At 38.4% G+C, this 24,272-nt stretch overlaps 1 protein-coding gene across 12 annotated transcripts in view; it reads left to right on the top strand.

Annotated features, from left to right (window-relative positions):
- MAGI2 (membrane associated guanylate kinase, WW and PDZ domain containing 2) overlaps positions 1-24,272 on the top strand; it is a 789,209-nt gene that overhangs the window by 736,590 nt on the left and 28,347 nt on the right. For 10 of the 12 annotated variants that reach the window (XM_074903407.1, XM_074903401.1, XM_074903395.1 and 7 more), the window contains one exon: positions 11,362-11,500. In XM_074903407.1, the coding sequence (XP_074759508.1) occupies positions 11,362-11,500 (139 nt within the window). Of the gene's footprint in view, positions 1-11,361; positions 11,501-17,386; positions 17,498-24,272 lie in introns of all 12 variants that reach the window. The other 2 variants (XM_074903405.1, XM_074903406.1) reach the window with 2 other exon arrangements.

Raw genomic sequence — 24,272 nt, 5'->3', positions numbered from 1 at the left:
GTCACACAGTAGAGATAGTAGATGATAGATACGGACATTTCTTTATACAATCAAGAAAGCTGCAACAAGGAAATGGGAAGAGGCAAGAATGGCTTGATCAGTCATGACCTTCTTCCAAGCATTTGGGACAATCTCTGTATCCAAATTAAACCAAGGATTGACCAGTGTAATCCATAATTTTTGCCATAGCAAACTTTGAATCCTATTTTGGATCAGAAAGAAAGCTGAAAACTTTCAGCTGAGATATACTGCTGATTGACTCATGTGAATCTCCAGGTCTTAAAAGGCAGTGAAGTCCTATATTGGAAAAAAGTTGATGTTGCTTTTGGAAAGCCTCTTGCAAGTTTACTTTAGTCACAGCAAACATAAAGGTGGAAGGAGCAGTGGTAGGTCCTAAGAGCCAAAAAAGGTCTTCTCCAGGTGCTGTCCTGGGAGCAGTAAGGAGTCAGCTGCTGAGCTCTTGACACGAGTGAGGGCTGGAGAAGGTTGTTGGAAACCCCACTGAAAATTTACTAATATTTAGATATTAGTATCAAAATATTGATGCTATGTCCACACATAAAGAAGAGAAGTATACTCCAGGAACATAAAGAGCTCCCCCAGCCTCTGACTAAAGTCTTGTGCACACATCTGAAAGACAAATGCCTATAGAGTGATTCATGGCAGTTAAGTAGCCAATCTTTTCTACATAAGTAGCACTTACTCTTAAAACCTGCAGCATACCTGGCGTGCTTTATGCAGTAATATAAATCTTAGCTTCATAGCAAGCATTTAGTGAATGTCAACATTGTCATTACAATGGAGCACAACGACAAAGATATTCTTAGTTCCATCCATTTATTCTGTGATTTGTGATCCATCTGAACAGTATGGGAACATGTTAGCTATGCTTTCCCACCGAATTACATGTCCCTTTGGGGTAATCTCATTCACACACCAATTCCCTACTATATACATCACTGTCCAACCTCACTTGTAGTGAGACTAGGTGTGATTGATCTGAACTCCGTGAATTCAACTGGGATACTTGAGCATATGAGCTGTATGCCAGCCTGTGGCAAGAGGAGCTCAATGCCGGGTTAATGTAATTGCCAAAACTCAAGGAAGAATATGTTGACATGCAGACATAAAGCTGATCAACGCTCTTGTGTCTGCACAATAAAGAAATGCAAACTGAGGTCCTCAGGCGTCCTGAATATATTTTGAAAGTATAAAAACTTAATAAATCAAGAGTGAATTAACTGTAGGTGAACTATTATTCAGCATTTCTCAAAAGAACTGTATGTGGTTTTTAGGATGTTTGCAGAAAGGTAAGAAGAAAGAATATTCCTCTCACACATGTAATTGACATCATTCTTGCAAAAATGTACTGTCTGACACATTCAAAGCATCCTTGTAACTCTATGCCTAACAGCAAAATCCTTCAATTCAGACGTGAAAAAGAATTAGTTAATAATCATGCTAAAAATGGTTTAGTATGATATTTTGAGACTAAAATACTTAGTTAACAGGCAGGCACTGTATTTAAATCTCTATTTTTTGGAAGATTTATAAAGGTTTTCAGGTCTAAAAAATTAATTAGCCCTAACTTAAAAAAAAAAAAAAGAAGAAGAATCAAGAGTGATAGAAAAAAATTAACACACTGCTCTGATAAATGAAACAATTTGTTCGGCAACAGAAATGACAGAGGAGGCCTCTCTTCTGTGTTTTCCCACATCATGACAAGTAGAAACTGGGAGAGATCACCTATGAAGGTAAAAGGATACAGATACTAGACCCATTCCTATGGCCCACCCAGCCCAGTATCCTCACTCCAACAAGTAGAGGATGCTTAGGAAAGGAATATAGGACAAGTATGAAGTGGTTCTTCACTGGGTATAAAAACAACGAAGCCCCTGGCAATCAGCAGTTTACAGATTCTTTTATGCTAGAATTTTCATATTTAGTATCTAGGATTATTTTTAACCATTTATTTGAATTTGTTCATGCTTCTGACATTCCCTATATACTATGTAAGTGGATTCCAAAGATAAACGCTTGCACTGTTTGAAAAAAGCTCCTTGTTTTGTTTGTAGCTACAACATAATAATCCTATGATTGCTTCTTCTTTCTCTATGTCGTTTCTTATTCTATTGACTTATATCATATCCACCTTTTTCCCACTGAAGCTTACCAGTCTGCTTCATCTTGTCTGATAAGAGAGCTGTTCTTTACCCCTGATAGGCCTCATTGGCCTCCTCCAAACCATTTCTCAATCTATCACATTCAATTGGAGGTGGAAGCACCAGAACACTCTCCATTTTTCAAGACACTGGTGCTCCTAAATGAAATGATGATGGCTTCTCCTTTATTCTCTACTCTTTCCCTAATGGTTAATATTCTGTTTGCTTTTTGACTGAGCTGACATTTTCAGTGACCTAACTGCAAGGACTATGAGATCTGTCTCTTCAGGGGTAATGGTTAATTTAAAGTGATTGTGTATGTAATTTTCCACATGTACTTTACTTAGCACATAGCACTTAGCAACACTGAATTTCACCTGCTGCTTTAACACACAGTATTGTGCTATTTTTTTACAGCTTTTAACTTTAAGTTTAAATTTGTCAATCCTGCATGGTATTGTGTTGCCTGCAAATCTTATCACCTCAGTCTTCAACTTCTTCACCATGCCATTTACAAATATGCTGAACAGAATAATCACTATGGTAAGGTCTTTTGATTGTGAAAATGTGACCACTTATTTAAAGCATTTTTCTCCTAGAATTTAATCTCTTACCTAGAAGACCCTGTTCTTTCTCATACCACAGCAGAGCGTTTACTGAAGGTTTTCCTGTTAAAAGCTTTCTGAAAATGTCAGTATACTAACCAGATCACATTTATCTATATAGTCATTGAGAGCTCCAGTGACCTGCAATAGATTTGTGAGAAATGGCTTCCCTCTACAATAGCCACACTGACCCTTCCCCACTATATCATCATTACCCATGTGCCAACTAACCCTCACCATCCTTATTGCTTCTTTCCGTCTGCTCAGTTGAACATGAGACTCACTTGGTTACTTTCCAAGACCTTAAAGACTGGTGTCAGACTTGCCACTTCCCATTCCTTGGCTATTCAGCAATTTACTGATGTAGGCACTAGATTACATCCTGTAGCTACTGGTTCAGCAGCTTCATATCCAAATTCCTTTAGAGTTGAGGATGAAAGCCATCTACTTCTGGTGGTTTCTTAGTATCCATTTCATCAGTTTATTATAAAATCTTTGCCACTCACCCTGCTGTCGGAGCCAGTTGCTCAGACTTACTTGGGGCGAGCTGACCTTCTGCAGAGTTTTGCTGCCCTCCTCTTCAGCGAACATTGATGCAAAGAATTTATCTAACTACTTTCTGCGGTCTTTGCTATCTTGCACCCAAACTGTCTTTTGAGATCTTGGTTTTCTGACAGTCTCTGCACCTCTGGTATGTTTGAAAATATATTCTTAGCTCTTACATCTTAGCATTTTTCCTCCTTAAAATCTTTTTCTGGTTTTATGTTTATCTTGTCACAGTTTGTGTTCTTTTCTGTTTTGCTGCTTGGATGCAATTTGGATGAAGCAGTCTCCATGCCCAGGCTTCTGTGTAGGATCTATAAAATAAGCTTGTCAGATCTTGAATTTGCTTTAACTTTTGCCTAATGGGAACTGCATGAGACCATCAAGAATATACCAGAAAAAATTCTTCCTCCTTTTTAACAGTATCTACTGGCTCCCATCCATTACTGTAGTGGTGGAGTACATGCTATTAATATTACATAATGCTACACTGAGTCATCCTAGCTCTATTTTTAAAAAGTAATGGTATATCAATTAACTCCAGTAGGATAATGAATTTTCCTTTTATCTTTGACACATTTAATTCACATATACATGGATTATTTTGCAACAATGCTGCAGAAGGCATCAAGTCTACTGTAGTACCAGAAGTCCACTTTGCTGTCTTGTTAGCCACTCACCACTGCAAACTCCATTTCTCTCTCCTGCACTTGCATTCTCTGCAGACACTTGGTCATGCACATTTTCCACTTTCTGAGCTCTCTTTCTGTAATAGCACTTCTAATGTTTCTCCCTCTCTCAGGAAAAGGTGAAAAAGTTAAAAGAAAAAAAATCTGGAGCACCTGCTGAGGAGTGGTGTGAAAGCCATTTCTTGCTCTGCACCAGCTCAGTCCATGTCCTGTGGCCCCTCTTTTCACCGCAACATGCCCTCCCCACAAAAGCAGCTCTCTTTGGGAACAAAGGGCCTGGCATTTCCAGGGGTAAGAAGCCACAGCTGCTTAAACAGCTGGTTGGCCATAGAAAAAAAAAGAGTTTGTAACTCTAAACCTCCATGGGTGGTTACTTCAAAAGTGACATGGGACACATTAGTGTAATTCCTCCAAAGAGAAGTGCTATGTCTCTTCTACTGGGACACCCAAGCTCACATACCTAAAATGCAATGGAGGGAGTCCAAGACTAGAATTCCCCATTCCTTTGCTCAGGCTACACATTACACCTGGGATTTCCAGACAGTACAGATTCACCAAAATGGATATTCTGAAGTTGCTGTTTAGTCTCTCAGCCTTTTGGACTCATTAATAATAACAACAGCAACAAATAATATGCAAAAAATGTTTCAGTTATAAAACCAGAATGCCCATATAAAAGGAATTAAGTGTAATTAGTCTCTTTCCTGATATTTAATTATAAAATGCATTAATAAAATGACAGATAGCAATGCCGTCTGCACAAATCATTTGAGGCTGCTTTTATCATTAGATTTCCTCATTTAACATAGAATGAAAATGTTCATACACAATTCATTTCATTTTGTGCAACCAGGAACTATACACCTGCTTAGAGACTGTTCCTTACACAATGACAGAGGCAAACACACACAAAGCTATCATCAGTAGTTTAAAAGTACATTTGAGCGAGGAAAAACCTCTTTACTAAATTAAAGCTATATGTATTTCCTTCTGATTTACCCTGCTTCTGAAATTCTGTTTGTATATATGGTTGGCTTTTTTTAACAAGACAGGTAATAATTACTATAAAATATGGCCAGAACAAAGACTCAGCAGATAAACTCACATGTACGAGAGGCACTTTATTCTAATGATTCAGAGAAGCTTTACAATTTTCTTTCTAATTAACCTATCAATAGTGATGTCACTTAAACATTCCTTAGGAATATTATCTTCTCATTATTGCCAGAAAACACGCTGCCCAATTTTATAGCTCAGTTGTTCTTACGCATGGATGGAGCATCTGAATTAACTTGAATTGAAACAGATTTTTTTAAGAGACATTTCCCATACACACAAACTACTTCCATAATTACATTTAAATCATTAATATTCAAATTTAAAAACATCAAGGGGGGAAGCATGCAGTGTTTACTTTGTGCTTACACATTGTAAGAATATAACAGAGGAGCATTCTCTTTATCAAATGCCTTCAGGTCAGGAGGAGAACCAGTGGGTTTGGGTAGGCATTTATTCCAAACAGCATAGGAATTCAGCCAGGGCCACATTCTGTAGGAAGAAAGAAACACAATGAGAAATCAATGTGGGTAATATTGCCCGATTCATAGCTGCAAAGAGCTCATTCCTCCAGAATAAACACAGCTCAGGCAGCCGCCGTGCAAGCTTCCCAGACTGGCTTGCCAATGAGTTTCAACCTTAAGCTGGTGGGAATGTCTGGAGGGTGCAGAGGTCGATCCCTCCGGCTTTGTAGACTTGGCTGAAGACTGCCAGAAAGATTACAAATCATAGCTGATGCCAGTTCGGGGGGTGTCCTGCAATGCAGGACCTGCCTGTTGGGAGCGGGAAGGGGCCCATCCGTCCGTTTTGATGAGCGGCCACCAAACAGCTTCCAGCCCTGCAAAGGGGTGCATACACCGCAGCTCCACACACGGATCCTGTGTTACAGAACCTTCAAATTAAAGTTTATTCCAAAGTGCTGAAGGCAGTCTGTGGCTTTGTGAGATTAAAATACAGGATTTCAAGGGCTGTGCTGTCAAACATTTTCCCTGCTATTTGTGGGTTTAAAACTTGGTGATTAGAATGCATGTGTCCTCTCAGGCTGTCATGCAAAAACTGTACCTGAATGGCATGGGAGCTGGAGGTATTATTTTATGGATGTCTAACTCTCCAGATGTGGGGAATTGTTTTTTCTGTTAATTTCTTGACTAAAAATCCATAAAGTGTAAAATGACAGAGGACCTAAATGCCATGCAAAACGATAATGTCGCTACCTTGAAGTTTATCTCTTAAAATTTTCTGGAGTTTCATCTGAAAAGCTTTATATCTCCACAGAAGGCAGTTTGCTGAAATGCCTCTTTAAAATAATGGTTGGATATTCAATTGCATAACTCTCCATGAAAGAGCTAATGCCACAGGGTCATACCCGATAAAAAATTGAGACACTCAAAGCTTGATGTTGCAACACCTGTTGCTGGTGTCCCACTAGATGCAGATAGAAGATTAAATGTGTCAGAATGATATCCAAACAGTCTGCAAGGAAAGTATAAAAAGGAACAAGAAAAGCTAACATAAATACATTAAAAGAAATATGAAGAACGGGGAAAAAGGATCCATTTCTTGCTGAGAATGTGGACAAAGCTGAAACATTAAGTGCTTTCTTTTATCAGTCTTCATTGAGATGTTCAGAAGGATCATAAACTTATATCAACTTCAACAAAGAGAAATTAGAATAAATCAGAATCAGGAGAAAACTACTTAAAGCATACTTAGATTCAAGTCAGCTGAACGTGCTGATGTTCATGTATGCTCAATGACTAAGAGAAAGTAATTTCTAGACTATTAGCAGTTATGTCGATGAATTCATGGAGGGCAAAACAGTTAGTAGCAGACTAGAGAAGGGAAAACATATTCCCTATTTTTAAAGTCAAATAATAGATAAAAGTTCCTTTAATTTTCATTCTCAGAAATAATCTGTGACAAATTACCAAAAAGTTGAAAAAATCCACCAACATGTAAATTGTGGAAGGCAAATCTTGTCACACCGGTCTAATTTTCATTTCTTATTTCTTTCTGATTTTCATTTTTATTTCTTTGTGGAAAATGTGGAAGGAGAATGTATGAGGCATCTTATTTTCACCTTTCCACAACCCCTTGTATGAAATTTATAAAAAAAGGATGGTGAAATGAAGTCTAGGTGGAATCACTGTAATGTGGTTACTGAAAATAATCCATCTCAAAGGCTGCTCTGAATGGTTTGTCCTGAATAGCAATTACAAGTGTGAAATTAAAAGTGTGGTTCTGAGGGGTCTAGAATGAAACCAGCTTGATTCAATAATTGCATTAATAATTAGAGACCTAGTGATAAATAATAAAATTTGCTGATGCCTAGATGTCACTATTCATAGAGGGTTTAAAAGGACTTTGAGGAACGGACTTAGATTTCAAAATGAAAATTTCATACTGAAGCAATCATGCTGATAAAATTCACTGAGGTGCCTTGTGCTTGGTTTAGGGCAGAGAAAACAGATGTACAGTGTAAAATGGATAACTGCCTAGACAATACTGCTGGGGATAATCTCAGAATCCAAGCTAACCATGAGTCACAAATACGATGTGTTACAAAAAGGCAAAGGTCTCATTCTGGGCACATTATTAATAAGTGTTTCTCCCACATGGGAAGAATGTTATCATTCTGATCTGTTCTGCCTACCCCCCACCTTAGTAATATCTGCAGTTTGGAGAATATGGACAGACTTGGAAGGATGCAGAAGAGAAGTATAGAGAAATGTTCTGTGTGGTATAAAACTGCAGGAATCATCTTTTGATCCTGAAAAGAGAGCAATGAGGATCCCATATAACAGGCACTGGATCCTTTTTGGACATATTTCTGTACTTTACCTTTACCTCTGGCCTCACCTTGGTGCATCTTCAATATGTGGGTATATCTAAGGTCCTCTTAAACAATCACTGGATTTAAAAAAAAGACAGAAATAGCCCCGCGATATCAAAAAATCTATTCCACAGTAGAAAAGACGAGAGAGCAAGAACATCTGAATGCCTGGACAGAGAGAAAGGTTTCCTCCCATATCAGACATAAGAGAATCCACATCGGTGAGGAGGGGAGTATATATTTTTATAAATTATAAATTTTTAACTGCAGAAAAAATAAGGATAAAAATTTGTACCTTATTAGACACATGGGGAACCAGTCCTCAGTTGAAATTTTCTCTTCTGTATGAATTCCCCAGGTGTGAGTGTAAAGTCTAATTGAAGCTTTTCTCAGGATAAGAGTGTTGGCAACATTTCTTTTCCTTGTTGTTTTTCTTATCTAATCAGAGCTGGGCTTGTACTGCAAAGGCAGTATGATTCAGTTATACATCAGTCAGCCACAACACACAGATGTATGGAACACAATTAACCTGCTGCTCCTGCAACTATTCGATTTACCTCTGGTCTCACAATTTCTGGTGTAAATTTCAGAGTACGTAATTTTTGCAGACTTGTTTCTCTCCCGTCCTTCAGTCACACAACCAAGATGCTGGTCTTTTTTAAGCTTTCTCAGGTTATTTGCACGTAAGATTTTATAATAAAAGGAACTATCAAATCAGCTACATGCTGCCTACAGAGAGAAAAATATTTTAATCCACTGAAATACAGAAAAGGTTACATTAATACAAGATAGTTCCTGCATATTGACCAATGAGAACAGAAGAAAGATAAACAGCAAGGGAAAAATGTGACATTAACTTAACCTTTTTACATAATAAACTGTATTAAAATCTCTTTCTGTCTTTCTGCTCCAGAGTGCAGAAGATTTCATTTGAAGGACTGTACGTGCTCTGCACAGCTTTCATCAGTACTCCTTTTAAAGGCTATTTATCAAGGAGTGTTAAAAACACCTCCTTCATTTGATCTCATCTGGCACTTCTTCTCTCAAAACATGCTAACAAGATCATTTTAAATACCTTCTGCAAAACGTGGTCAATCCAGGCAACATGACCAAAAAAAAAGCTGTCTTTAAGCCGTTGAAAAATTTGAGTTTATTTTTATAGGATTTCTACCAGGGTTTAATTGTCTCATGACATTTAGAAACAGGTTTTCCCAAACTGGTTAAATTTTGTCTGTATTTGGCCTGACTGGTGTCCTAGTGGGGCGGGGGGGGTGTGCTACAAATCCATCTTTTGTCTGTATTACAGAAGCAGTAAGACAGATTTTTCCATTGTGTGGAAAACAATGAGTTGCTGCACTCTTAGTGTGTGCAGCAACCACATCCCTCCAACGGCTCTAAAAGTCAGGGTGATACAAACAGCCCTGCATGGCCAAGCCTGGGGGACAGCTCTCCACAATCCAGAGAGCACTTGCGCTGTGTGTCACTGTGGCCTGAAGGGCGTCAGAAATGTCCAAAAAAGTGTACTGCATGGTGGAACCGAATGCATTCTTCCTAACAGAGAAAATCCACCAGGGAATAAATTTGCACTGCAAAAATAAGGCTTTTTTGCACAAAATAATCCTGACTTTTTCTGCCCACTGCTCAGTCTGCAGCATTTACTAAGTGTGGTAGCAAGGCTGAGAGGTTTTATTCAGATCAATGGCTTTTTAGTTAGGCAAAGTACTGGCATAGATGGCGTACAGTATCCTGGAAGAGTTCTTAAAATAGACTACAACTCCTAGTGACAAAGTATGAATTCCTATTGAAAAACACTGTTAGTACCATTCTTTCTGTCTCTGAACAAAAGTAGAGACTAGATAACTTCTTGACATCTCTTCCAGTTTTCTTTGATACTAGGTGTTTTGTTGACATTTCATATTATGCACATTGATTTGGTAAAGACTATATTTCAAACTCAGGAAGGAAAGAAAGCCTCTGAAGGATTATGCTTTTAGTTGACAGAAATACAGTAGTAACAAAGAAAACATACAAAACAGAAGACCAAGGCCAGTAAAGACAGGCTTGTAAGAGGAAAATGAAGTGCTCATCATCTTGAAATCTGAATATTCTCCTTAAAACCCTCTCTAGGATGCATGCAGCATTGCTGTTTTAGTGCAGTGGATATGCACGGTGAGGAAGCTGTAGACGCAGACCAAGGCAGGTGTGATCTTGCCGAGCAGATGTGCTCCTCTAGCACTGATAAACGAATTTGCTGAACCTACTCAGATGAGACCCTTATGCACCCCTTGTGGCTGCCCATCACCTGGAGCCACACCTCTACCAGTGCCAGGAGATCAGCTCTCCTTCTGGACTTCGTCTGGGTCACCCCTCCGATGGGGCCGGGAGGCTTCTGCAACACAGATGCAAAACACGAACGCCAAAGGCTGTGGTGCTGCTAACATGAGGTTCACACTTTGCCTCACCATGTTGCCCATTAACTCTCTCACAAAATAAGTGAGCTGCTGTGGTGCTGCAGCACCAAACAAGCTGTAGAGCTGTTGCTTCCTACTCGTGCTCTCTGCTGTTCTGAGCAGGCACAGCAGAAAGCAACCACTCCACTATTCATGGAGAAGGCTTCCAGCATCGAAAGGCAGCTCTTCTCATGGAGAGAAGAGCAAAACAAAAACATGCCAGTGGCAGGCAAAGCTGGGAGAGAGATTGGGGTGGTTACAAGACACAGCCATCAGTGCCCCATTTTACACATCTAGAAATAGAGGCAGAAAACTAATAATGAAGCTAACTCTGACTGGAAATCCAGCCAGGAGATGAGTGGCAGAAGTCTGTAATCAGAACCTTGGAGTCAGCTGTTGTAAGTAGACAGCTCAGCCAGGGGCTGTGCTTACTCTGAGCAAAATCCTTCTGTGGATAAATATTTCAAGCATGCTCTTGTAAGAACTCCAGCAAATCTGCGTGTCCTGTGCCATAGCGCTAACCTTTCTTTGCTTAATAGCTTGCTTCATAACAACTCTTTATTTGGTGTGAAATTTTACTACCAAGATTTGGATATTCAAATGATGGATCTTTGTGCTTTGAACCTCTCTTTTCTCTATCAAAACAGCAAGCTAAATGCAGCAAAGGTCTTCTTGGGCCCACACAACACTGCAAGTTAAGGTGTAGCACAGATAACATTTCCAGTGATTCCAATATATCAAGCAATTCAAAAAAAACCTCTTACGTGTAGAAGACGTGAGGCAAGTTACAAATGCATTACACTGATTTTGGCAGAAGACGAGCAGCATTTGATATACCACATTCAGAATCCACTTTGGAGATTGTTTAATCTGCCAGTAATATCCCTCAGACAGACAGGAACAAATTTACCTTGATGTGTCTGTCTGTCATTCAGGTAACCTGTGATCCATTGAATATGTCTCTTTCTGAAACGCTCATTTTACTGCAATTCTGTCTGACTCAATATTCTTCTTGCCTGACAGGTAGGAGATCAAATAATTGAAATCAATGGAGAAAGCACAAGGGACATGACACATGCCAGAGCAATAGAGCTAATCAAGTCTGGTGGCAGGAGAGTGCGACTGCTGTTGAAACGTGGAACAGGCCAGGTCCCAGAATATGGTGGGTTTTCATCTTTACATTTTTCTATGTGCATGAACCTATATAAATTAATTATATTGCTTTTGAGTTAAGTCGCAATTTCAGATAGTTATATATAATAATATCCTGAGGCACATTAAGTATGGACTTAAATGCTTACCTGAGTAGAAGTGGACTTATTCACATGTTTAAGTATTTCCCTGGATCAAGACAATATATGTGTGTACGTCACTGTTGTCTGCTGCCCTCCTGACACAGGCAATGGCTTATAAGATCTGCATTGGAGGAAGCACCTTTAACCTGTTAGGGGACATCTCTGAGTGTGCTGGGAGTTGCTGATTTGTCAATAAACTGTCCTTTTTTTCCTCTATTGGTACTTCTCTGTACATTTCGTATCACAGCAGATGATCTTGTTGCCGTGCAGTTGACTGGCTCAGGCTTAAACTCAGAGCATTAACAAGAATGTATTTCTTTCTTTGACAACCTCACCCATTATATTACCTCTGACAATAGACACGGATGATCAAGTAGAAGCCAACTCTGAATGAAAAAGAAGACTTTGCTCATTGTGGTGAGAAAGCAGGATCCATTCTTCTCATGTTTTGTTTCAGAGGGACTTCTGGGATTTTTTTCAGTATTTCAAAAAGTGTGAGTCATTTAAACAATATAGAAACCTTATTTCACTACTGAAATGACAAGAAGTAAAAATAAATTATCCAAAGGTAATTTCAAAGACAAAAAGCTCTTTTTAAAAATTGAAATCATGCCTTACTCTAAAGTATGGTGTGACAATGTCATATATTTACATAAGTTCTATGATATGCACAGCTGGGCCTGAAATCTCACAGGAAAAGGGGGTTTTTTTGATGAAAATTCCTTGACTTCTTTATGCTAGGAGGTCCAAAACTCTGTGAAACTTTTCTAATGTTACTTCTGAAATTCCAGCATCATTTCCCATTAGAATCAGAAATTGCAGTAGCATATGAAAATTCAAAGTAATACTTAGGCTTAACTGTAGGCTCAGGTCAGACTTTGTTACCAACATTAATTCATTACCTCTGTTGGAGACATTAAAGTCAGCTCCAATGAAAGTCAGCACTCTCCTGGCTGTCAGTATACATGGTAATTTCACCATTTTCTTCTCTAAACTAGAGCTAGTTCTGTGGCTGAGGCAATACTTGGGATAGTCTATGTTGCATATTTTCCAGCTTTAAAGAGCTTCGGAATAAGAGCAGCGAGGACAGGCCACAGCCCACTCATCTGGTAATAAAGTTAGTGAGTTATACTTTTGGTGTGTAGGAACAAATTCAGACTGGCTTTCAGGGATTATAACAAATCAGGACTAAGACATTTAATATAATTTTTAACCAGCATATAATCCTTTCAGAGAGACCTTCAACAGAGATTCAGATCATCTCCAGATCTGTTTTGTAGGGAGTGGTGCATCAATTTTAATGAAAGAACAAACGAACGCCCAGGATTGATATAATGGTACAAATCCTTCTCAAATAGCAGAACCATATACCAGCAGTTCTCCAGTTTCTCAGAAAACAATTTAATCTAAGGGGAGTCACAGAAGGCTGCCGTGAGCAAGGAACTGATTGCAGTTCAGACCCATTCCAAGTTTGGCTTTCTTAATATCCCAGTTCTGGATGGCACTTAAACCAAGGTTTATAGGAGATACAAAATAAATGTCTATATTCTTATAATCTTATAAATCTGTACCTTATTCCAGAATCATAATAAAATGTAAATAGATGTAAAAAAGGTTCAGCGTCAATAGCACGGTTTATGGAAAACAAATCTCCTGACAGGTGTAAATGTGCAGGAGCCTTCCCTTCCCCAGAAGAACATGAGTAGAAAATACAGATAAACCACTACAGGCACTGCTTATAGTGCTAACAGACAGAAGCAAGACAATTTCACAGAACTGCTTAAAGCCATGCTTCCCATTCAGAAAGGCATTTGGAAAGCTTAGCAGCAGTTGTGTGAAAATGCAGATTACTGCAAAATAAAAGTTGCTTCAAAGAAGTGCTGTTTAATCAGATCATTTTCCTAGCTGCATCCCCAGCTTACAGCTCCGTATGGGAGAGCTAGGTAGTTGTGCTTGAAAGCTGTGTTGGCCTACTGCACTGAAAAAGCAGTAAAAGTGTTCAGGAGTTACTTTGTAATGTACATACAACCTACAGAAAGCATCACAGCAAAGGACAAAATCCACTTGTCTGCGGATCTTAATATGTGCATTACGCAGGCAGAGAAATGTTAATGCTGTATCCAGTCTGCAGGCAGAATGGAAGCAAAATGAGAAGATGCCTGTTGAAATTAACTAAGATATTAGAATCTTCCCTAGGTCATTTTCCAAAGCAATGAGAAATATTCTAAGAACAAACAGAAAGTACACATAAAAACCAAGAGCAACCTGCTAGGAACTTAAAAACAGAAATTAACAAACAGAAACTACTGAAACTGGAGGTCATGTCTTGAGAAGTACAAGTTTCAAGGGTAAGTCATCGTGCTGCAAAGAATGTCTGTCAGGGTATTAATGACTGAGATCCCCGGAAAGTATGTCCTTTCCAAATAATGGAAAAATTAATGCAGAGAAGATTGTGACATTAAGCTCAAGGACAAAGTGGTCCTGAGGACAGCAGATAAACTAGTCAGTATTTAGTAGTTCCCTCTTCTTCCCACCAGAATTGCATGGTTGAGATGTAACAAGACTAATTGAAGAATTTTTTACTGAAATAATCAGACTTTTTTTTTTTTTTTTTTTTTTTTTTTAAAGTGGGTACATGTTAGAAATATTTCCTATTCTTATTAGAATCCTGCTCTAGAGACATCAGTGGGAATAAGACTTAGATAAGTATAAAAATGCAAGGCTGAGCTGGTAGCTGGATTGCAACGGTGGTGTGCAGCAAAAGCCTAGGGAGAAATATAGAAGCAGAACAAGTGTACTAGGGTCCTCTCCTGGATATTCTCTCTTAGTCTCTGACAAATGAAGTGGACAGGGACTTCTCAAGTCACTTGTACTGATGCTGTGTTTAAAGACCTTTCCAACTACAGTGGCATTCAGTCTCACAGCATTAAAAAGAAGGAAGTTTACCTAGAACGACCTCAACCAACCAGCCAAAAACCATCACATTATTGTCTCTCAGCCTTCAACTTTTTGATTTTCCTTGTGCAATATAATCAACGCTTTTTAAATTCCAGAGCCATGTTTCTGTTAGTACAAAATATGTCAGTATCTATTTAAGTGCAAGAAAAATCAGTGTTTGAATGATGATGTGATTGACATCAGTAAAAGTAGTGTTAAGGAAAAATCATCAATGGTAAGAAAGTGATTTGTGAAAGAAAAGAATGTGCATTGAAAGGAAGAAAGCAGTCAGTGAAGAAACAACGAACAAGCTCCTGGGAGGATGTAAATCTCCTGAATGAGTTATGTCAGTTTATGCTGCCTGAAAATATGTCCCTACAAGTACATCTCAAGAAAATTCTCGCTGAGCTGAAGCAGTATTCAAACCTAAGGGAAGAAATAAAGTGTGTTGCAAATGCATCATTTACCTCAACTCCAGCTGTTGATTTTGCTTGAAGACAAATTCCAAAGATCCCAGAACACTTCAGAGAGAGAAATCCCGTTGTAGAGTGCACAGTAGCATCCAAATATATGGGAAGGAGCATGGATATGATTAATGCCCCCAAACAATAGTTGATTTCACAGCAGGGTGCAACCAAAGAAGCTTAGAAAACAGATGTTTTATCACCCAGCATCTGAGAACATGTTTGCTGAGGATAAGGATAGCCAGAGGAACTGTGCTTCCTCTGAAGGTGAATTATCACAGCTCATCCAAACCTGAAGAACTTCAGCATCATCTTTCATAGGAAACAGTCTGCCAGCCATGCTCTCCAAAAAAACAAGTAATAGTAAGAAATCATATTACTGTGCAAGAAAGACTAGAAATACTGCTGGGAATCCTTATCCCAAAATGTACTTATTGCCTGGGGAGTCTGGCTGGAGGGAATGTAAGGTTTCATATATGTCACAGGACACAAAACTCACGGTCATCACTGTATCACTGAGCACTTCTCAGAATGGCACTAAATACAGCTTGAATAAAATGATAGACCAAGATTTTTCTTTCAATGGCTGCCTAATTTCCTGTGTATGAATTTACCTAAGAGGTTATGGACTTCAGTATGAGCTACTGGCTGTGCAGCACTTCTAAAAATCTGTCTGCTCACGCTGCAGGAGCCTAATTACAGATGCTCATATATTTCAGGCCTTAGCCATAGCCATATAAACACCACGAGAAGGACACGAACATTGAGCAGCCAAACACTGGGATGAAGCGACATCCCCAAAGGCAAAACTTGGGAAAACTGTTCAGAAAATCCAAAGATAGTAACATTAAAGATAAGTAAAACTAACAAATCACAGCCTCTCGATCCAGCAATGAGTTCTGCAAGAGGCAAGTTAATTCTAGTGATGGATCAGCCCCAGGAAGCTACAGTTTTCTCCGAGAAAAACCACTGTTTTCTCTAAATATCTATGGAAGAAAGTCCCTAGGAAAGCCAGGGATGTTTCATTCTCAATCCCAGCAGTTCTGGGAGCTTGCTGCTTCTGCCTTACTGCTCCTAGCCTTTCCCAGCTGGAGCTTTCATTACTCTAAGCTACATTAAAATATATACGTTCCTAGAAGTATCTGAAGGCAATTTAACCAAATAATTGCAAACAGGGCATAAAGGTGGAGGAGGCTGAGGCATGGTTAACGTAGGTGAACTCCATCCCTCCAGCAAGGCACAGCCTCCTGCCTCAGATGCTTTTCTGTTGAGCTGCAGAGGGAGCAGAAACACTGAATTTCACCTGTGAAACAGCTAGAAGAAAACTAATTCATTTCACTTCCTGCTTTCACAGCAGAACTTCAAAATCATACTTTCTATCAAGTTTGGTGGTTTTTCACTTAGTTATAAGTTGCTTATGAACTCCTGCAGAAAGTTGTAAGTTTTAGAGACTCCAGCCCCTTCACACAGATTTTTGCAAACTTTTCCATTGCCCTGTCTTGGAAATCTGGATCTGGCCCTGAGCATGCTAGGTCACTGTGTCATGCGAACACACACAGACCCACGAGAACCGGAATCACTGAGGTGTGGTGAACAAGGGATCTGTGTCATGGGACTGGTTGGTGCTTTGTGGATTTACACAATGGTGGTTCTTTCCCTCTCTCCCCCCACCTTGTCTGACTTCATTAAAAGACATGTCCTGGGGTTGCATTGTGCATTTTTGGAAACTCTGCTGCTTCAAATAATGCTAAATTATGTACAAAACTCACACTATGGGTTCATGACATTCAGGTGATTTTACAGAACTAGAGTATAGATTTAGTTTTGGCTATTTAAGGGAGGAAGACTTCTGTATGCAAAAAGTAAAGTTTCAGTATGCACAAAATCATTGCTGGTTAGCAGATAAAAGCTACAAGTCATTTAGCAGGAAGTAATTTTTGAAGAAACTCTCAGTTCATGTTTCACCACTATCCCACCAACAAAATAAAAAAATGTCAGAGTTGATACCAATACAAGGACTTTTCACACCAATAAATTGGCACAGTTCTGAAACACATTAAACCCTTTGCTTTTGATTCGTTATGACTCCTTCAGAAAGCACCTCAAGATGTACTCCACATCCATGGTCCAGGTGAATCTATGTCCTGAATATATATGCACAGTAGTTTCAATCATCCACTAATATTTAGACTTACAGCATGCTTATTTGTCTCAGCTTTACAGAAATACTTCTTTCCTGTTACATATAAGCTTTTTAGTCAGTTCTTCTAAACTTACTAAGAATTCTCTGCTCTAACAATAGTAAAATATCTGTATGTCACTGGTTCTGTTAATTCTAATGATTGGTCCTAGGCTGTTCCTCCCCTTCCTTTAGGAATGGTACCTTCCAGTCTCTCCATGTGCATGAAAAGTGACAAGCATGGGTCCCCATATTTCTACTTATTGGGCCACCCTAAAGACACGGTTTGTAAACTCTGCATGTATATTATCTTTCTCTAATACACTGTTTCTCACAACTGTTAATAGAATCTCTTCCAACTTTTTCTTACATGTTAGCTCCCTTAATAGATTCTACAGTATTTGACTTTTCTTTCATAACTAATTCTTAGATATCAAAGCAGTTATGCATTTTACAAATAATCCTATGTAACAAATATCCTAAAGAACTGTTTTTTCATGTTACACCGCCTCTCGTGCAAGAAACACAGCCATAGGCCTGCTATATACCCACTTCTTCTCGTGACAAAAATTTATCCTTTGAATATGACTTTTCAGAGAGAAAACCTTAAATTTTTGAGAACTAAAGCTGTAATTTTCCCCTTCCTTATGGTATTTGGCTTGCAAAAATATTAGTAATGTGAAGGTGGAAGTTAGATGCTGATCTCAAACAATATTTATATGCAGCTTCTTGAAGAAATAACTGATGTAAAATTGAAGACTTTTTGGAACATGCTGTAAGGCAATACTAATTTTTTAAACCCAGTGGCTATGCTGAATTTACACATAGCATTTTGCACTTGATTTCAAGCTATTTTCTTCATAAATCAGATCCAACTGCACAGATTGTTCAGATACATAAAATTTGTAATACAGAGTCATGGCCCAGAAATGATGCCTGGAAAGCAAAGGAAAACAAAGCCCTTTTTTTTTCTATTTTTTTTTATTGATTGCTGTCATCACAGAAAACACAGAAGTGTTCAGATGCATTCAATGTATCTGCTGTTGACTTTGTACAATGTAGTATATTTGCTAAAATTATAAGACCAGTCTCACACTGTTGAAGTAGACAGAATAGAAATAGAAAAGGAGTTATACCCAAAGGTGTTCTCCTAGCCTTTGAGCTTTGAGCAGCTCCTCCACGTGTGACACCCACAGAATTCATGTCCCCAGCACTCAGGCACTAAGCTGTGCTTAAGTTACCAGTCTTGTGCATGCAAATCCATGTAATCTAACTGATGGCTTGCATGTGTTTCCAGTTACATCTTATTTCCAATTTTTATCTATAAATAAGATATTTTTTTTAACACATACTTTGCTGGTGTTGAGCTAGACACATCTAGAGGCCATCTGAAAATTGTACCCATGTGGTTCAAGTGTGTATGTCACCATTGGAGACCTCCTAGGAACAAAGAAGTTCCTGTATAATGTAGAAATCTGAATTGCACCATTCCTTGCAGTCATTCTTACCTTGTTTCTGCTTTGTTGTTCACTAAAAGTAGTTCAGAGAGATCATGAGGTTAGAAATCCAGGCTGACATTAGGGTCATTTTGCAAGTCTCAGTTGTCAAGATAGGAAATTCAGTGAACGCCAGTTCCACCACAAGTGTTACATATTTATAACCACAACTTTCTATTAATTATCTTTATTTTTCCTCCTATAGCATAATGGACACAGGAAATAAGTCTGTTTTTTTCCTGAAATAAGTGGAAACATTAATCCTCTATGAATACAGCTAAAGTTAGTTTCGCACAGTCACTCAGCTGTGAATGGTTCTGATTATTTGGCAGGAAGTGTTAGGATGGAATATTTTTCTCAGTAAAATATATCCAGAATAGCAAAAGCAATTTAGTTTGGGTCAATACCAGAACTAAAATACTTGATTGATAAAAAAGTAATATCAGGTCAAATAAAAATATGTCTGTTATACAATATTTCCATTTCAGGTGTTTTTAATGAAAGACTTTTGAGAGGAAGGATTTTTCTAAAGAGACAGTTTTGCAATGGAGCTTTTCCCAACCAAAACTGTCCATGCTACCATTCATTAGATCAGGGACGTAAGTCAAATTTCCTGATGTGGAACAGATACATTGACCATTCTAGCATGCCTTAGGAGAGGCCCCTACCATAACATCACAGTGCAGTCTGCTATGTGTCCACATTTCTCCCACAGGAATTGTTCCATTTTGTATAAATAATCACTTATAGAAGATGATCAGCAGGCTTACTTGAACTTATAGTTGATACAGCACAGGAGAGATGCAGGCGCTAGAACATAGTTTAGAAAGTACCTCCAGATCAAGTGGTACATGCCTGTGGTTCCTAACACCATGGGCTTGGTAGCCCTTACTAGTGAATACTGCATTTGTATTTGCAAAAATAGATGAAAAATTGGGAGCTTATACTGTGTTTTTATTGACTGAATACAGTTAAATCCTTCCGAAATCTCCAGTCAGCTGCAAAATGTATTTTTCTAGTTCTTTAACTCTGTTAGTATATCTGAAGCTTTTATGTTTCTCTAATAAATGGCTAAAGCATCTTGGCCTATACATTTAATACAGCTACTCCTACCTGTTCAGAGTACTGATCAGACAATCCTATTCATCCTATTTTTAATGCTCATTTTATAAATCTCTAGAGCTGAGGTTGAATGTTATTTGAAACTTGAAGTACCCCATATATCATTCATCTGATGTGAGTGCAAAAATCAATAGTGATTTTGGAAAAGTGCCCTTTCCTCTGTGACTACCTTGGTAGAACTGCAAACATTCATTCATATTCCCGCTGCATTTTCAATACCACCTTCTTATTTCTAGCAATACCAACTTAATTTCAGGAACCTGTGGTGTGTAAAAAAATAAAAAAAAAAAGACTAACTAAATGAATCAAAATACTGGTTAATAAAATTGGTCTAAACCATCAGGCAATTTGAATACGGGTTCCCAAAGGTCGTAGCTGTTTTATTGCTATGGGTAAAAACTATTCAAGGACAAAATTGAATATTAAAATTTGCTCTACAAACATGTCTTTAGTATTTAATAAATATGAGCAGCTGGCAGGAAAGTAGAACATCCTCCTGTTAAATAACAGTATAAGTGTATGTATATGTGGGTGTGTATAGTTATTTCTGTCTTAAAGCAAATTTCTATTTTATAAGACATGTAGACCTTTTGCATAGGTATCCCTTCATATAGAAAACACTATTTTGAAAGGAATAGGCACACATGGGATGACATTTTCAGTCTCCTGGCAATGTTTTTGAGCTTCCAGGGAAGTAATACCTTTTCCTTACTTTCTAAACGCAAAAATACTGAGTCTTTTCCATAGTCCTAAGAATTGTTTTGGCAATTACACTCCCAGTGGCTTTGGCCAGTCCAGCTAAATTCTCTAACCTATGATTCCCCCATCTGTATAATGGAGATGGTAATATTTACTTACCTATCTCATGGGAGTGTTACAAGGATTAATTATTTAATGCTTGAAAAGCACTTTAAAGATGAAAATTCCTAGTCGACTTCTCAGTATTATTATTAAAGCAGAACCTCACTAATCCACATGCGTTATAATCCACACCAGAATTGGCAGTGGCCCCCCACATCTGAGCAAAGATTCAGTAATAAGGCTTTTGAGCAAGTTCTCTTATTACTAAGGTTTAATTATTATAATATAATATTCTGGAGTAGATTTATTAATATGGTGTAAAGTATAGATAATTACAGCTAAACTACAGTGAATAAAACAGATAAACAAACATTATCCCTCTCTTTGTTCACATAAAGTGGAAAGCAGACTTACCAGCCAAAGAAGGGAAAACTCTCACCCACAAATCTTTTTCTAACTTTTTCTGTGGCTTTCTGTGTTTTCATCCAGTTGATAATATTAGAAGATAAGCACCCAAAATACAGGGCCTGGAAGAACACAGCCATCCCCCTGTCTCCATAGCATCAGTTTTTCCTTTCTTAATGTAAAGCAAAAATAGAAAAAACAAGAATTCAGTAATACTTATTGTGTCTTTACAGTTTGCCATAGGTTTAAGTCCAATCTTCTGCTGTTGCAGCATAACATCCCGTAAAATCCCTCTCCTGCTGCTTGTTTTGCAGTCCCTCTCATTCGCAGATTTGCAGTGGACCCCCAGTTAATAGCAAGACAACAATGCTCTAACTCCTTAATCAGAGTTAGCTTCCCTACACGTCTGTGATGGTATCCTTGCACTATAGAACTATGTACCAAAGGGAACAGTATGAAGGCACAACCCCTTATTCCTGTGGCCTGGCCCAATAATTCTCATCATGAAGGCTGTGCAGTAACTGCTTCAGTGGCTAGATTCCAAGAGATCTAAAGCTGGTTCCACATAGAAACACAGAATTATTTAGGTTGGAAAAGACCCTTAAGATCATCAAGTCCAACCATTAACCTAACACTGCCGAGTCCACCAATAAACTGTGTCCCTAAATGTAAAGTCTACACATCTTTTAAATACCTCCAGGGATGGTGACTCAACCACTTCCCTGGGCAGCCTGTTCCAATGCTTGTCAATCTCTTCCACATAGCCAGTTTTCTGTAATGGCATGCATTTCCCCATAGGAGAGGAGAGCCAGTCATCTACACTTTTAAGTAAATAGTGATTTGGGGAGGTCAAACTTCATACTCTTTAGAGAGACCCAGAAACTATTGTATGTCGTCCTCTGGCTTGACATGAACAAGAACATTTTATCTTCGTACCTCCCATCACAGACTCCATCTCTAAGAATATCAGCTGAACTTGGGATACAATGGCTTTGAACTTATTTACGTGATCTTTTAATTGATCTGTGGTTATCCAGGTATAAGAAGTCTGGCACTTTAGCTTGCTCAAAAGAATCCATAAACAGCTATCAGGTCTTTTAGGTACAAAAGCACAGCCATGAAAGTACAAAAAGCGATTACAAAAGTACAAGAGGCAATCAAACTGTATCAGGAAATCCTTGCCAGCAGCCTGATGCTATGATACCCAAGACTAAATTAAACTAACAAGGCCTCTTATGATTCTCATCAGAAATTTGATGAGTCTAAATGGTCAAATAGAGAGTGACATAAATAACTGTTATTCCAGCCATTAGAGAGAAGAAGGCAAGCTTTGTCCATAGAGGGACTTGTAGTTGGCCCTGCCTCTGCCCTTCTCACTTCACCATCCTGTGGTGCATTTCCTGGCTGATGCTTTGTGGCCTGACCGCAGGGAGAGGTTAGCAGAGTTCGTGGCCTCTGTCAGATTTCTTATAGCTTGTTACTCCTATCTTAGGAAAAAAGCATCAGAAAATGAAATGCGTTTTTTTTACTTTGACAGTACGAGGTAACTGTCACTCTCCAGCTGACACTGAACCACAGAGCACGTTATATTTTGCAGAGCTATAGCAACACATATGCAACCCAGAATTTTAAACATCTGGGTTTTCTAACAACATGTAGTTTATGTTTACTCATTAGCAGCTGAATATTACAATGTGACATTCATTTATTCGTGCGCTTCCATCTCATTATACAGTTTTCAGAGAAGATTGTCTCAGCATCCAAAAGATACCAGATACCACAACAGCCCCACAGCAAACATGGTCCCAGGGTCAGTTCTGCACCTTCAGTGCCCAGTGGCCTCCAGTCTGAAAAGAGTTTGCTAAAAGAGACTAAACTATGCCTGCAGCTTACACCCTAAGCAGGACAGGAATACGTATTCCTGAGCTTTGTAAACAAGAATGCCTTCAAACCAAGTTATGGGTTTTGCTTAAGATCCTGATGAGATCTTAAGTGCAAACACAAACACTCAGCACCTGCCAGAAACAACTTTCTAGAGGCATTTCATATTCAATCAAAACGCTCTGAATTCCTCACTTATTAAATAAATTTTATATATTATCTACCTGCCTTTAATACTGACAGCTATTTATCGACCAGATAGGATGTGATGCCTACTGTTAACAGCCATTTTAGCTGTGATAATTAATAATTTTAATATTTAAGTTTAATTAAGTGTGTAATATCCAGCTCTTAAATTATTCAGTCTCTGCACAATGTTTTTCATTAATACCACACATTCTATTAACATATTTATGAACACCTTTTATGACTTAATGTGGCTTAATTCTATTAATAAAAACTAATTTTGAAGTCATTATCTTTTTTAATTATACAGTAACTTGCAATATAGATTTTCCAGCTCCAGCATGGCTCTGGAAGAGAACTGCTGAGGTTTCTGCAGCTTCTACTCTACTGACTGATCACACTGAAAAAATAAAACCTTCTTTACTGAAGGGATGAGGTTCTTTTGCCTGGGTAGCTCTGATCTGATAGATACATGAGATGCTCAGCACTTCAAAAAGGGCACCAAACTGCCTGAAGGACCTAGTGAATGATAATGTGTGGTTAGAGCAACATCACTCAAGACTAGCACTTAGGCTGTCCGTACACTTAACACTGATGCAGCAGTGAGGCGCTTGCTGTGGAGGATAAAAGCACTATACAGGCTGCAACTTTTCATTTCAGCTGTTCACAGTATGAGTGAGTAATCCTATAACATTTATGCAGATACATTAAATTGATTCAAGGAAAAATCAAATTTACCAAGTTCACTCAGATTAGTGATCATGATCATTAGTTTACATATCTAATGGATAGGACCATTTAGTAGATCTATATTGAACAAGCTAAAGTAAGTCTTGGAATGAGTGATAAACTGTTTAGTCATAATAATCCTGCCTTAAGATTCACAGCCAGAAGACTTACAGTAAGTTAGTAAACTGATTTACTTAACTAATATACCTGTTTCAAATCTGAAATATACCCTGTTTGTAAGTGTGGCGCTTGGATATTTTTTCCTTCTCCCATTCTGCATTTTAGGTTATGTTTTACTGCACTGAAAAATTGCCCTTTTTTTGTTCTTGCTATCATAAGGGCAGTGTTAAACTTATCTCAGTCATATTGTAAGACGTGACTGATGTTGTTGGAAAGAGCCAAATGATGTAGAGCTTAGGTATGATTTAAAAATCACAGT

This window comes from Athene noctua, chromosome 3 (genome assembly GCF_965140245.1).
Source record: "Athene noctua chromosome 3, bAthNoc1.hap1.1, whole genome shotgun sequence".
Taxonomy (NCBI): domain Eukaryota; kingdom Metazoa; phylum Chordata; class Aves; order Strigiformes; family Strigidae; genus Athene; species Athene noctua.
Note: the sequence above shows the minus strand (reverse complement) of the source record. Positions and strands in the feature narration are given on the sequence as shown.